This window comes from Tachysurus fulvidraco, chromosome 10 (genome assembly GCF_022655615.1).
Source record: "Tachysurus fulvidraco isolate hzauxx_2018 chromosome 10, HZAU_PFXX_2.0, whole genome shotgun sequence".
In the NCBI taxonomy this organism is placed as follows: Eukaryota; Metazoa; Chordata; class Actinopteri; order Siluriformes; family Bagridae; genus Tachysurus; species Tachysurus fulvidraco.
In genome coordinates this window covers 15,719,494-15,735,421 of record NC_062527.1, presented here as the reverse complement: position 1 = coordinate 15,735,421, position 15,928 = coordinate 15,719,494, and the positions used below count along the sequence as shown (strand labels likewise).

The window sequence follows — 15,928 nt, the reverse complement described above, 5'->3', positions numbered from 1 at the left end:
ATATATATATATATATATATATATATATTCTTCATTATTTAACTAAGTAGAATATTTCTATGAATTCCCATTAAACTGAGACGTGCATGTCAGGGCGTGTGACTGATAGCATCTCTTAATAAACCACGACTTTAACCCTAGACAATGTTTTAATAATGCATATTACTACGCAGTGCATAATGTATGATTGTTCAACTTAAACAAACTTCACACCTGAACTTTTGAACTTTCTGAAAGTTTTATTTGTCCCCTGCCAGCAGCTTTTGCTTGTTTAACCAAGTTATAGTAAGTCTTAAGATGCAAAGCTTGAAGGAAAAAAGTCACAGACTATTTCTTTCTCTAGAGGCCTATTGAGCATTCAAGGTCCTACCTGACTATTCAACGGAGTTCAAGTACATTCACACTTTTTTATCCCCACCCACGTACACTTGGCTCATACGTACTGACCTACAGATGTAGTCAGCTCTGCAGCTCCTCATCTGCGTCAGACAGCTGGGTTTTTCTGGCATCTCGTACGAGCAGCCAGGGACGATGGTCTGGCGTCGTCTCTCTGAGCACGCCATATCGCTGCAGGGACAGAAGAGTAGCTCATGCGTGTATTCAGGGGGCACGCGGTCAAAAAATCGGCGCAGGGCCTTGTTGCAGCGGGAACGGTTGCACAGGCCCGATTTGCCTGAAGGCTTGATACACGCTGACACATATTCAGTGCGCAGCCTCTGGCACAGGTCGTCCACGTTGCAGGCCTTGGCCGCATCCAGGCACCGGTTTGCCGTCGAAAGGCCAAGATCAGAGTCTGCAAGGGGTTAGAGAGGGAGCAGGGGGCAGTTATGAACTTTGTGTGGTGATCAGCTCTAAGATTAAATTACTCATAACCTTTGCTCTTGCCAATATACTGTGTTGACACAAAACTCAGGCACTAAGGTTTAGGGTCTCGCTACATTCTTGGAAGAGGAAAAAAATTGGAAATGGAGGAAGTTTGCCACATCTCAGTTGAGAATTGGAAAGAAGTTAAGGTCAGTAAAACCCGAGGGAAATGAAAATAATAATAAAAATCAATCATCCACTCTTGTCTCTGCCCGCCTTGCTCTTTCATTACATGCTTTTTCACAATCCGTTAGCAGATGGATTTTTTGCCCTGAAAAAAACACAAAGCCTATCTGCATCATTCAAAGGAAGCGGCTTTGTTGGTGTTTGCAGAACTTGGAGAAACACGACTGTGAAATACGTTTCCTTGTGGGGTTGAAATAAAAGCGAGGAGGATCATTTTAAAAGATAATGCAGCAAAAGGAAATTTAACAAATAAAAGAAATAAATACATGAATAACTAAACAAAAAACAAACAAAAAAATACATATTTGAGCTAGCCGGCCGTGTCCCATCCCAGCGGTGGCATGTGTTTAATTTTGCGCTTAAATGAAACTGTAAAAGATCTCCGAACACTAGCTGAGCTTAACAAGCAAAAAAATGTCTAAGATTGTGCATTCAATCTGCATCTTTGAAGATTTTTCAGAAAGGTGTCGGATATAAAATATATTTACAGAATAAAGTTCAAAATATATGTTTCATAATCACTCAGATATTCATTCTCTATTCCCTCAGTTCTAGTCTCTAGAAACATCATACACATAAATAGTTCAATCCAAACTAGCAGTTTATTGAAACTTCAAGGAATCTACTGTAGCTTACACCTGACTATGGGAGATTATAGCGCTATTAGTCCTCCTCATCAGCACAGCAATGTAGGAAGAATGCCTTCACACTTTCACAACATTTAATGTTTGAATTGGTTTCATGTGATGTTAGTTTAAGCCTGTAATGTCACTTTGCAAAGATTCATATCATAATGCAAAATACAAGGAGGAAACAATATTTTAATACATTTGCATATAAAAATTGTCTTTCCACGAAGTAACAATACAATTTGCCCTGACACATATTTCTAAACAATTGTGATCTTTTCACTGACTCCTTAACTGTTGTGGTCTTTAATATATTTATTGCAGTAATATTAAGTCCCTTAAGTGTCTTAAAAGCATTATCTTATAAAAATAATGACAAATAAGCCAGAACAATTTAAAGTAAGCGTGTGAGTGTGAGTGTGTGTGTGTTTGTGTGTGTGTGTGTGTGTGTGTGTGTGTGTGTGTGTGTGTGTGTGTGTGTGTGTGTGTGTGTGTGTGTGTGTGTGTGTGTGTGTGTGTGTGTGTGTGTGTGTGTGTGTGTGTATTTGTGTGAGTGTTTTAACGATACCACACGCTGTGTTGAATGATCAAATCTAATTGGACAAAAGGAGCTGCTTCATTTCCTAGACAAATCACAGGTTTATATGAGTTCTAATTAGTTTCTATAATAACCGCTCGCTCGAAAGAACTTGTAGTGTGTACGTTTTACATCATTTACGCCTAACAAACATAATAAACAAACTCTAGTCTAGCTTACTTTATTCTACTCTACTCAACTCCACTATGCTCTTCTCTACTCTACTCTTTTCATCTCTTTTCTTCTCCCCTCTGCTCTTTTCTTCTCTTTTCTACTCTTTTCTTCTATTCTCTACTCTCCTCTCCTCTACCTTACTCTATTCTACTCTACTCAACTCCACTATGTTCTTCTCTTCTCTCTACTTTTTTCTTCTCTTTTCTAGTCTACTATGTTCTTCTCTTCTCCACACTACGCTTTTCCTCTCTTTCCTACTCTACTCTTTTCTTTTCTTCTCTAGTCTACTAGTTTCTTCTCTTCTCCAATCTACTCTTTTCTTCTCTATTCTTTTATTCTCTTCTCTACTCTGCTCTGCCTTACTCTATTCTACTCAACTCAACTCAACTCAACTCCACTCTTCTCTTCTCTTCTCTTCTCTTCTCTTCTCTTCTCTTCTCTTCTCTTCTCTTCTCTTCTCTTCTCTACAGTGCTGTACTCTTCTCTACTCTACTCTACTCTACAAGTTTCTCTAACAGTAACAGTCAGTAGATTCTACAGCACAAAAGAACGGAGGACTTTCAGTTTTTTATTAACAAGACAAACTGGATTTTTTTTAAATCCTATTCCATAAGTGATAATGGAACTACCTACTGTACATGTTCCTCATGTACACACACACATGCACGCAGGCATGCACACACACACACACACACACACACACACACACACACACACACACACACACACACACACACACACACACACACAACAAAAATTTTCCATCAACACATTTTTAATTTCAAAAATAATAATTTATGTAAAAATTCAATTCAAAATAAATATGTTTTCAAAAATGATTGTTTAAATAAAACTAATAAATCATATGCACAGACAGAAAGCATGTTTCCCTGTACAATGAAATCCTTACTTTGCTGTCCACACTAAATGTCAATAAGAGGCAATAAGAAGTGCAGTGCCGAATAAGGCAATAAAGTGAGGTAGTGCAGTTCTTGGTGAGGTAGTGCAGTTCTGAGAAAATGAATGTGCAATTTAATAAACTATTCGATCTTTTCATCCATTAATATTCAGTCATTTTAAAACATTTTGCAGTCTTATTTACATAGACATTCCAAAAAGTAATAGCACCGATTTCACTGTACGCACTCTTTGAATTATAGAACCGTTTTACTATAAAGGCTTCATTGTTCTCCAATGGTTCTACATAGAACCATTTTTAGGGAAAAGGGTTCTATTGGCCGAGCGCAGAACCCCAGGTACTGTAGCTCTTTGTTTAAAACTTTTCCAGAAACTTTTTCAGACCTTACTAATTTGTCTGCTGTCCACTACCACCGTCCACGAGTGCTTTTCAGACAGCCAAACTTGGTAAATGCCTCCAAATCGAGACTTCAATTGTCTTTATACTGTTGGAAAAAAAAAATCAATGAATGAAATCTCATCTTACTCTTCATACCTAGTGAACTATGTGCTTAGATCTGTATGCAGGACAGCTCCTTATTAGGTCTTAAAATACTCACTTGCTTGCAGATCAATTGAGCTGTTAAGCACAATTGTAAACCAAGATTATATCTCTCAGCGGGTTGCTTGTAGGTACATATCAACACCCTAGATCTCAGCTCTCAGCAACTTGGCTAATTAATAACAATAATTGAGGTCTTGTCAGCTCTTATAAGAGCATCTGCGACACTAATCATGGGTGATTTGGTTCCAGACAGGCTTTGTTGTTATGCTGGATTTGTGAAGACTGGCTGTGACAGGACTTATGGGCTACACAGAAGAAGCTTTTGTGATTTTGTGCCTCTGCATAACCTTAATTGCTTGGTTTGCTGATTTGGTTGGGCTTGAAACAGTTTAGTTTCTTTGCCTCATTTCTGGATTTAAGGAGTGTCACATGCAAATACACTTTAGGTTCAAAATTGCATTCAGTGCTAATGTTTGAGCAGGAATTGATTACATCGGGACAAATCAGAAAAAAAAAAAAATTAAACATAATTTACAATCAATGGGGGTCAGGGGTTGTGGGGGTTAAAATGTTAAATAAATACATTGACATCATTCTGCATCAACCCATGATATATCAGACATGTTAACCCATAATTCCTCTTGCTAACCAAACATGCTGCACAATGCACTACATAATGTAGTTCCCACCATGCATTGCTATACAGGTCGGTTTTATGGTCGGTTCTACGGTCATTTCTACGGTCGGATTAATTTCTCACCACAGGTGAACCTCTCTAGAGATCTGAATGTGGTTGCCATGTTCATATAACTCTAAACAAAATGAACAAAGAATGAATGCACCAGATTCCAAAACATAGGCTGTGAAAGATTCAGGTGTAAAAACGCCTCATTTTTTAATGTGTCATAGAATATTTGTTAAAAAAAAAAAAAAAAGTCCAAATTAAACAACATTACTAGCATTAAAATCATCAATTATTTAAAAATGTGTGGGTTGATTTGATATATTATGAAAAAAGGCACATTATGAAGTATTTACTACAAGAAAATGTGAAATGGCGACACGTTACCCTGCATCGTGTTTATAGACATACTGTATAGATCCATAATACTTGCCACTTAGATGTCTATTTGCTCTAAAGACAGAAGTTCACAAATGTTCACAAATGTGGTGTAACTTTAAATACTTCTGTCACGTATTGCATCCTTTCACCTTCAGTGATTTTTTTTTTGTGTGTGTGTAAGTTTAATTTTCTAGTTTGAGCTAATCTCTCCTTTCCACTCCTCAGGTGTCTCTCAAATTGCTAAAGCAATAGGACAAATATAATAAATGGTAGCACTGAACATACTGTACATGTGCACCTTTGAATAGATAGAGGTGAGTTTGAAGAGATTAGGTGATTAAAATTGGTTGATTTAATCATTAAACTTTAGATTTTAACAACAAATCAGGGTAAAGATAAAAAATATTCTAACATTTAGCCAGCCAGCTGTCTACCTACAAAGGAAAACGAAAATAAATGTCCAAGACTACAAAGAATATTATAGCATCAACTGAAAATACAAGCTTTATACCTTTACTCTGTAAAAGCAGTACCACTTGGAAACCATATCTTTTCTACCCAGCTTCAATAATTTTCTAAGTTCTTTTGCCTGGCTGCAATTATACGTCTGAAAATGATCTCCACATTCTGATGGTAGTTAATGTGTCAATCTGATTTTAGAACTCTGATTTTTATCACTTCCCACACACATTCTTATAGGGCTTTACATTTGAGTAATTGCAGATTTTGACACGTCAAACCCATTTCTGTTGTAACCCTGAGCAAGTTGATCTCCATTCTGCCTTATGTGTAGGTTAGAGTGGATAAAGCTGTTCTGCCAAATGAATATATGTAAATTCTACAGCTAGCAATTACCTGGTTCACCTGTTTTCATACACAGAGACTGAAGGACTGGCTGTGGTCTCAGTTCTCTCGAAGCTGTCTTTGCGATAATGCTAGCCTATTTTCTATTCTTTTTTTTCCCCCATGCATTCAACACCTCACAGAATTCTGCACTTACTGTGAAGGTTGTTGTCATCCAGACATATTTATACTTATACTTATTTATCAAGTATTTATCTTTGCAAACATCTTTCTAAATATCTTCACCCTTTTTTGTTTACCGATCCAAATTTTAGCCCTGGAAATAAGTCAATACTTATTTTCTTCTATCATGCTGTGCTTTTTGCACTGGCATAAATAATACACACGTAACTTGACCTTAACAAGATGTGAATAGTGTACAAATAAGAATAGAAATAAATGTACATTTGTTTGCATTTAAAGAAGTCGAATTGCTTTTCCTCTACTCCTTAGTCAATGGAGGTTAAACATATATATTCTCATTCTGAAATATAAGCTTACCTGCTGTAATGGAGGCTAAACGAACGTAGTCATACCCTTTCTCCACTGTCTCGTATGGATAGCTCTCCACCAGGTTGAGCCCTGAAAGAGACATGATAGCACTCGATAGCTAAGAACCCTTCAGAAAAATGTAATAGTTTAACCCGTAAACTCCTAGGACGGGTCAGAAGGCCTAGATTTCTATACCATGCTCTCACAAATACATCCCTATCCTATTCATTTTACTGTAGCTACTGAATAATTCATAGTATTTACTGAATAAAATGCTTGACAGTGAATAACTGAATAATAAAAAAATATGGCAATGATGTAGGCTTAAATTTATAATAGTAGGAGTTTAAATACCAAAGAAATGTAGTTGACATCTCCAGACTGGTAAATACTTCAGTATGAAAAAAATGTAAAAATTTCAGCCAGCTAGAGAGAGGAGATTATTATACTAACTCTGTGATCACTAACTCGTATTTCAGAATACACTTTTCTGAGTTAATATGAGTAACATGTTTAATGCAACTCTAACTGTTTTTCCAACAAGTTCTCCTGAGAAGTTTGGAAACGGTCAGGTGCATTCAAGTCACTTTGGTCAGCAAGATAGAGATGAATCGATTGCATATATTTGCAATAATTGACTGCAAACAAATAAAGCAAAATTTTTTAGCTTTAAATCTAAAAAATAAATAATCATAATGTGAAATAATGTATGTGTTTTACTTCATGTTTTCAATCAATACATGATACAACTAATTTGCTTTTATTTCCACTTGCTGCATAAACCAAACACGTTATAACTGAGATGAGAAAACATTCGACTTTCAACACCAGATGTTGCATCCAATGATTCCACTGTTTTCTTCCTGACTCGCTACCAAGTCATAAACCTGAAGCTCAGAGAAAACCCTGATTTTCCCACTCACAATTACAACTTTATGGTGGTGTTCGTGTGTGTTCAGCTCTTAACACAATCTTCCAGACATTGAATGAAGCATAATAACCCTGTTTTGTTGGCAGTATGTTACAAAACTAAATATACCATGTTTTATCAGTGAAATGTTTTAACTCCTACTAGCAATGTTACTGTATGTCAGCAATAAATTAACATTTTTTAATGCAATATCCACAGCAGTGATTCTACTTATTACTTTCACTAATCGTGTTAGTGGATATACAGTGTTTTACATGAGTGTAGCTACAAAAAAAAAGACAATTTATATTTTAACCTTTCGTTAAAATAAACCTTTTAAACCTTTTAAAATTAAAATTAAAACCCTTCGCTCCTAATCTAGTTACATTGCTGTGCATTTTATCATTATTAATTACTATATTTCCAGCACCAACTAATCACTGTACAAAGACTTCACATTAAAAAAATTAGACTTTAAAAAATATTTTACAAAATTCTAACCTTTGTATATTTTCATATGAGTGGAATTTCCAAGAAAACATGGTTTTTAATGTCCAATATCCACTTTTTAATTGCACACAGTGTGAAGAAATGTTTTAATACTTTCAACTTTCACTCAAGCACTACCTGCTACGATCGTATTTTAATTAAGTAACATTCTGATTTTAATTTAATTTAATTAACCCTGCCATGTCGCTATTAACCCCTATGTGTTTTTTAAAGCCCTGCCTCCCTGGGAAATCCTTTAATGAGTTAAGAGCTAGAGATGGATAAGAAAATAATTAGCAATCAATTACCCATATGTTAGCAGAGATACTATTTTTGGAATAAAGATGACTTGATCTCGTTTGGGTCATGTATGCCTTTTTAGAGGGCTTTTACACTGGCAGTTTATTCTAAAACAGAGAAGAGTTCTCATGGAAAAATGATCATGTGAAAGCTGTCATGTGGACCAGAAAAATCGAGACCACCTGTAGAAAATGTTGTGTGTTCGGATTGACTGGATCAGTGTCACGGTTCCTGTGAACATGAACACAACTTGTACTCTGGTCTGCAATTGTTCAGGAACTAAAGTAGCCTGCATGTGTGGTTTATTACATGATGACCCCACTAGTTTCCACAATTCAGCTTTAAAAGCAGTAGAGAGATCAGACACTGATGTTGGGTGAGGAGGTCTAGGGTGCAGTCAGTGTTCCAGTTCATTTTAAAGGTGTTCAGTGGGGTTAAGTCAGAGCCAGGGCTCTGCACAGAACACTCCAGTTATTTCACACGGACCTTGACATGGGGCTTATTTTTTTGCATCATGTTGGTTTGAGAGTCTTAGCTCCACTGAAGAGGCAATGTTAAAAAAAATTCTATTTATAAATCCTATACAATTTTTTTTTCTGATTAAAACAGAAATATGTGCACGAAATATGGCACCATTGTGATTCCTAGCTAAAAACACTAGAAAAATAGAGTATTCATGCTTGAGTTCAATTTTATATGTGTTGTTTATGTTATTATGTGTTTTATATTGATTTGTTAAGATCAATATACAGGAAGATGTTTTTCACACTGGTCACGTTTGCTGCAATCCAAATCTGAGTGTGATTGTTCACAGCACCGTGCAGCATTGGTCAGGTTTCAAACTCACTCGTTTCTATCGAACCCTGGTGCTTTTGCGTTCATCTTACATCATCAAAAACGCACAAGGGGAACGCAACCATATCGACTCACCACATTGTTTTATTTATTTTTTATTATTATTTTGGAGTTATTATCATGCGCAGTTAGGCACCTCACCACCTCAGTCAGACAATGTTCCCCTGCCAATCATGCTACACGTGTGCTGTGGAAATTAATGATGTTGTCATTGGGTAAAACACACGTGCAGGTTACTTTACTTTCTGAGAAATTGCAGACCAAAGCGTGAGTTGCCTTGACATTCATGTGGATCGCTCCACAGATTAAGTGCAAACAAACTCACATCAGCTCCTACAGGTAAGTTTGGGGTTTGGTACCAAATAGTCCACACGACAGCTTTCAGATTAACAATATTTTTTGCCCTGTTTTAGCCTGTGTGAAACCCCACTATGTTATATATCGTTCTGTTCAATGTGCTACAGTGTTTACAATAAATCAGTGGCATTTTTTGACCACTGTAGTAATTATAATAATAAACAGCATCTCACCATGTATGCCAGACTGGTAGAGACTCCAGTATATACTCAGGCAGTTCTTCTCTCTCTTCATGCCGCGTCGACACTGACAGCCATGCAGCGGGCTGGACAGCAAAGCCGACACGGCATTGGCACACTGGCTGCGTGCACCAGGGCCCAGCTTCATGCTGCCGTCTCCAGCCACACACTGCCGCAGGGTCCGGAGGCGGGGACTACATGTCTCATCGCTGGAGCATGAGTCTCCAGCCAAAAGGCAGTCTCTTCCTACACATAAAACCACCTGCAAGGCTGTAAAATACAGACACACAACAGCATCAGTACAGTGTTTCAGATCTATGGAGCAGGAATGTGAGCAAGAAAGCTGAGGTTCAACCTTCTTTTTAGTTAGTGGGCATGATATACAAAATTGTGGGAACAATTTGTTTTTGTTTAATGTGGCCAATACTAAAATAGTTCCTCCCTTTTGATTTATTTACCTTCCCTTGGCCACAGAACACGGTCATAATAAATTAATCCATCACTTAAAGCTAACACTGGCCTACAACTGCAAGATTATGTTATTCCTAACTTATGGATATCCATCCATCCATCCTTCCATGCTTCTATCCATCCATCCATCCATTTTTCCATCCATAAATCCATACATGCATACATACATATATACATACATATATACATAAATACATACATACATACATACATACATACATACATCTTTCCATCCATCTATCCATCCATACATCCATCCACCTGTTCATACATCCATCCGCCCATACATCCATATTTCCATCCATCCATCCATACATACATACAGTACATGCATGCATACATCTTTTCACCCATTCATCCCTCCATCCTTCATCCGTCCATACATCTATCTTTCCATCCATCCAAGTATTCATGCATCCATCCATCCATCCATCCATCCATCCATCCATACATACATACATACATACATACATACATACATACATACATACGGTACATACACACATACATACATATATACATGTTTACATATATACATCCATCCATCAGTCTTTACATCTATCCATCCATCTATCCTACAGGGCAGGGTCACATGGACTCTTGGGCCAGGACACTTGGGGCACACAGCAGGGCTCACCCTGTACAGGATGCTTGTCTATGGCAGGGCACAATCACACACAAACTTTACCACACACTATGGGCAATTTAGAAATGGCCTACAAGACATATCTTGGGAGCTGAAATCAGAATACCTGGAGGTAACCCCGAGGCATGGGGAAAACAGGCAAACTCCACGAACTCAGGACGAGAACTAAATTATGGATACTCAAATTTAATTGAATTTATTTAATTTACAATCGTATGTATACTTTTTTATTGGGATGCTTTATGGACAAATACTGAGAGCACATGTCATTGTGAACGAGAGGACAAAGATATTAAGGGGAGCATAAACATTCACTACTGGCAAATTCATTATCATCATTATTATACACACTGCTCCTGGTCACCTACCCCAGCCATCCATTGCATTTTTACAGGTGCACATAAATAAATCAAAACCTAGACAGAATTTATTAATATGTGAACTTGAGAGTCTAAAATAAAGAGAGTTGTGTATTATCTTTCAGTGACCTCAATTTAGTATATCATGCTCACATTATTTACACATTCTTTTTAAATAAATAGATAGATTCTTTTATTTGTCTCTCCAGGGTTTCGTAAAAAAAAAAAAATACAATAGCTAGTTATAGAGATTATTTGTTTTCACAGATGGATATGAGATGTGAATTCTTAAGCATATTTCCACATTTGCATGAGTAAAGTATGTCACTTTCTGGCAATTTTTTTTTCCCGTTTAATAAACCTCTTTGCAAAAGAGAACATGTCTTAATGCATTTTAATGATGCTAAATTCAACGTGTGAGACAACAGCTTCTTCCAGGAGCAAGACGGAAAATACTAAATAACTACAGGCAGGAACACAATCATTCAGCTCATAAATTTAATTGCATTGGGAAAAGAGCTCTGGGATCTAAGTTCAAACTAAATGACAAAATGTGTGTTATTTTAAACATGTTAATACATGTGTGCACTTCTGTACAGACAGATTTGTCTCGGCATATTTGTATCTTGAACAACAGCAAAAAAAAAACAAAAAAACGGTTTTATTCACTCTTTGCTGACAGGTCAATATTTTCCGACGTGACACATCTAGGGAGGCTCATAATCATATACATATATCGAGTAAAGTCACATAGGCACTGTCAGGTGAGCCGGCGCCGTGTACAGGCGTTTCTGCGGATACAGCACACGCTTAGCTAGCATGACTACCCACATGAGAATAAGTGAAGATGACAAGAGGCAAAATGGAACCTTGTATTGTGCTTGAGCGCTGTTCTGCATCAGCAGCTGAACGGGATTAAGGCAGGGATAAATGCGTTTGATACAAAGCTGGCTAGCAAGACTTCGATCAAACAAAACACAATGAGACAATGCATTATTTAGATCCTTAAGCTTCCTTGTTCCCCAGCTTCCACATAGAGGCATAGAAATAAGTTCAACCTCTTCTCTGGAGTTTTTATCCATTCATTTTTTTCCATACGGACTTCTGTTTATGTTAATTAATGAAAATGGGCACGTAAGGAAGACATGTAGCAGAATTTTAATAAGAAAGAAGCGGCTTTGTTTGGTAAGTGCTGCACAATGAGACCTTGGGTTTGGTTTCTTTAATGTGTGATTATGTTAATTAAGGCATTAATGAATATTGGTGTTTTCACATTTGGACCAATGCACAAGTCCACACCCAGGGCAGATTCTGGATTAATTGGACGAGTCTAAAATCACAGGTTAGCTTTCACTTAAAAGAATTGATTTCACAATTTCATCGCTTTGTAAAAGGCAGAAACATCAGTTTGGTTTTTTATTATTTTCTTTTCACTCAAGTGAGGAATAGGAACAGTCCTTTTTTGATGCATGGCAGCTCACTGTCCAGGAATCTGTGTAAACAATGAGTCATATAGCCTCATATCATTTCTCATGAGCCTCATGACCTCATATAATTTTTTTGTATATCACTGTTAACAATAGAAAGAAATGTAACATTTTACATTATATATTTAATAGCAAATATTTGTTATTAAATGGTAAGTGAATTGACTTATTAAAACTTAAGAAAAGACCAACATCTGTGCACCATATATTTATATTTTATGCTTAATAATAGGAAAGAGTGTGAGTCTTTTATCTTTAGCCTATAGCAGGTTTATCCTCGAAGTCTATCTGCCTTTAATAAAGCCTTCATTTAGAGTCCCATCAGGAGCTAAAAGCAACCTCTTAATAAGTTCCCCAAAGATTTAATTTTCCTTGTTTAATTCTGCTTCATTTTATTTGGACTATGGAAACAACAATGATTAAATTGGAATAAAATGACAGAAATAAACACCAGAAAATACTTGGCAGACTGGAAAAGTATGCTGTGTAATACAGTATATTACAGTTTTTATATACGTAATATACTGTAATATATTCTAAAACAATACCGTTATTGTAAGTTTCTCTACTTTATCTAATAACCTTTGTGAGTCAGCTCCCTGATGCCTGGCCTGAAATCAGCACTAGTCTGCATTGTGGACTATCAGGATTTTCTCATGGTGCACTTGGACATCTCACATAAACAAGCTTGATATCAGGGGCCAGAGCATTGGACAGGGGGTAATAGAGGATCTACAGCATTTGGCAGACACCCTTATCCAAAGCGACTTAGATTTATCTCATTTATACAACTGAGCAGTTAAGCATTAAGGGTCTTGCTCAAGGGTCCAACAGTGGCAGATTGGCAGCTCTGGCATTTGAACTTACAAACTTAGTCCAACATCACTGAGCTACCACTGCCCTTTAAGATGCTTTTTGGTAGAAATAAAATTTTGCAGGTTTTACATCTGTAAAATTGAGAAAAGTTTTTTTTTATTTGCCTTGCAGCTGTGCCTTCCCTTGTTGGCTATTCCCTTATCAAAAAGTGGTTTGGTCTTGAGCTCTGGCTCTGTCGCTCAAACTTGTGGTTGTGGAGAAGGAAGGAGTCATGGACTATAAAACATGAAACTTAAATCTGATTATCAAAAAAGAAAGTTGAGATAAAGGGGGGGGGGGGAGCTGCAGGAGGGCAGATGACTTCATGCTTTTTTCCCCAGATGAAATGTGAGCCTTTGTTTTCTTTGTGAGGGAAAAATACAACTTTTCTCATCCCCTTTTTAGTGTGTTAATATTTTGTTTTTGACCTGAATATAGTCTCTGTGGAAAAAAATAATAATGAATAAAAAGTTGCAAATCACAATGAAATTTAACAATACACACTTTATAATATAGCATTTAGACTCAAGCCTGGTGGGAGGGGGATGGTGGTGGGATGTGGGGGCTTGATTTAATGAGAGACCCCTTGTTTCTGTGCCTGGGGCTAAACATTTGGTGCTACTCCAGGGATCAGAGGTCAGGGGACAAATCTGTCAATAAATAAACCAGACAAAAAGGCCAAGGCTTTCACACTTTGCTGTAGTCTGTTTTCTCTTTCACCAACAGAACCATGTCAATCCCAGACTTTCTACACGAGAGCGCTTTAAAATTTGCTCATGCTGTTGCAGCATAATTAAAAAGACCCAGCAATGCTTTTAGCTTAGTCATGAAAGCTGCCAGGCAAACGTTCTCTATTAGAAATGTGTCGGTCACAAACTACTGACTGTGGAGCAAATCCGAATCTGCAAAAAGTTAGGAATCTGTGGTGGGATAATTGGTACAGTTTTATCCACTGTGTTGATATCTTAATCTTAAAGATTAAGATTAATCTTGAAATCAGTCAAGACACAAATACAAGTAATGCAAAAAGACTAGGAACAGAGAAAGTCTTCTTTCACTGGTGAGTGAATGCCAAGTCCTTTTTACAGGGTTTGTTCACTACAACACCAAGACATCCAAAATATTTTTTTTCCTCTTGAACATCTGGATGAGCAAGTATAAATTTACCCCTGCCTCTGATTAGGCAAACCTCTCACAAGGACAGATGGTCAGTCCTATGAATGAGAAGGCAGACTGAAACCTCAGCCCCATCTAAACTGCAATTTGTGTCAGTTTATGCTGCATTGGCAGGATCGAGAATGGACGCTGTACATCATGAATGCAAATGAAGTGCATGATTTGACATCCCCAATAAGTCTGTCTCAGTGTACCGGTGGGTTTAGCCAATTAGCCTTGTCAGTAATCAATGCCTTCTGAGCCGGGGCTAAATCCTTGCTTATCCTAGCACATAAATCAAGCACAGATTAGTTGATCAGTTACCCAGATGCATGGACTTAATAGCCCACTTTAGAAAGAATGAGACTGGATATGAAAGTTAATGAACTCCGCTAGGATGACACCAACAAAATGCCTCTAGACCACCATATAAAAAATATTCCTGCAAGGGAAATACAGTGATGTTGCTCTACAGTGATCTTTGGCAGATTTATTATCTTCAGAGAGTAGCTAATCTCATGTTTCTTATTTTAGTGCTTGCAGGACTTGATATACTGCTCCCTGCTTTATAATACTGGAACGAAGAGTTACACTTTCTTTCTAATCCAAAGCCTGACCAGAATCCTTAAGTAGCGCGCATGTGTGTGTGTGTATGTGTGTGACAAATTTATTTGAAAAAAATAATAAATAATCTTAGACAATATTGAAGGAAAAATGCACTAAAAATGATTTAATGAAAATAAAATGTGTTTATTAAGTGCACTCTGGAATAAGTTGTATGGTCGGTGACAAAGATCAAGTTGACACGAGTTTTATAGCTTCAATTACTTTTCAATTTAGAGTTGGACAAAATAGACCAGACATGTGATCATCTTTAGGAGGTTTAATGATAAGTGTACTAGTGCTAGCACTCATTTCAAGGGTTCAAACATAAAAAAAGACTGAAAATCACTGAACTGTAGACACCCTTAAGGTGATTAGACAAAACAACAAACCTTGTAGACAAAGCAACAACTTGTGGATCAGAGGGGGAAAAAACACTTTGTCAATAAAAGACCAAGTCAAATGTAAAATAATTTATGCATGTTAAGACATTTCCTGGTCAGATGAGTCAAGTTTCTTATTGTGTCATGTCAAAAGTACGGCGATGTATCAGTGTTACGATGCAATACTTGACACAGTCTCATAGAACTGAAACATGGTTAGAAACCCCAGTGAAGTTCTTTGGCTTGTCCTTACAGAAGAACTTCTTTCTTCTCCTCAGATTTCCCATAGATTGCTGCTATAAGATTGATTTTAGTAGAGCCTCTTCTTGACGTCAAGGTTAATCAGTTTTCTTCACTAGAACATTCAACATTGTAAAACATAACAGAATATCTATCTATTAAAGATTGTTTCAAGTAGAACCACTTCAGGGAGCCAAGAAATTTTAACTAGCCCTTGAAACCTTGAAGAACCTTTTTTTTTCTAAAAAAGATATCAGAGCCATTCTAGAAATGTAAGAACCATAAACTAGCCTTTAAACCTTCTTCTTCTACTGTATAAGCAAATAACCAAAATATCTCCTCAACCTTG

General features: G+C 37.0%; 1 protein-coding gene across 1 annotated transcript in view; it reads right to left on the bottom strand.

Moving 5' to 3' along the window:
* Window positions 1-15,928, bottom strand: part of gfra4b (GDNF family receptor alpha 4b) — a 66,653-nt gene that overhangs the window by 10,160 nt on the left and 40,565 nt on the right. Inside the window, exons 2-4 of the mRNA XM_027165118.2 lie at window positions 9,375-9,650; window positions 6,300-6,380; window positions 448-793 (exon numbers count right to left, since the gene is read on the bottom strand). Of these exons, the coding sequence (XP_027020919.1) occupies window positions 448-793; window positions 6,300-6,380; window positions 9,375-9,650 (703 nt within the window). The remainder of the gene's footprint in view (window positions 1-447; window positions 794-6,299; window positions 6,381-9,374; window positions 9,651-15,928) is intronic.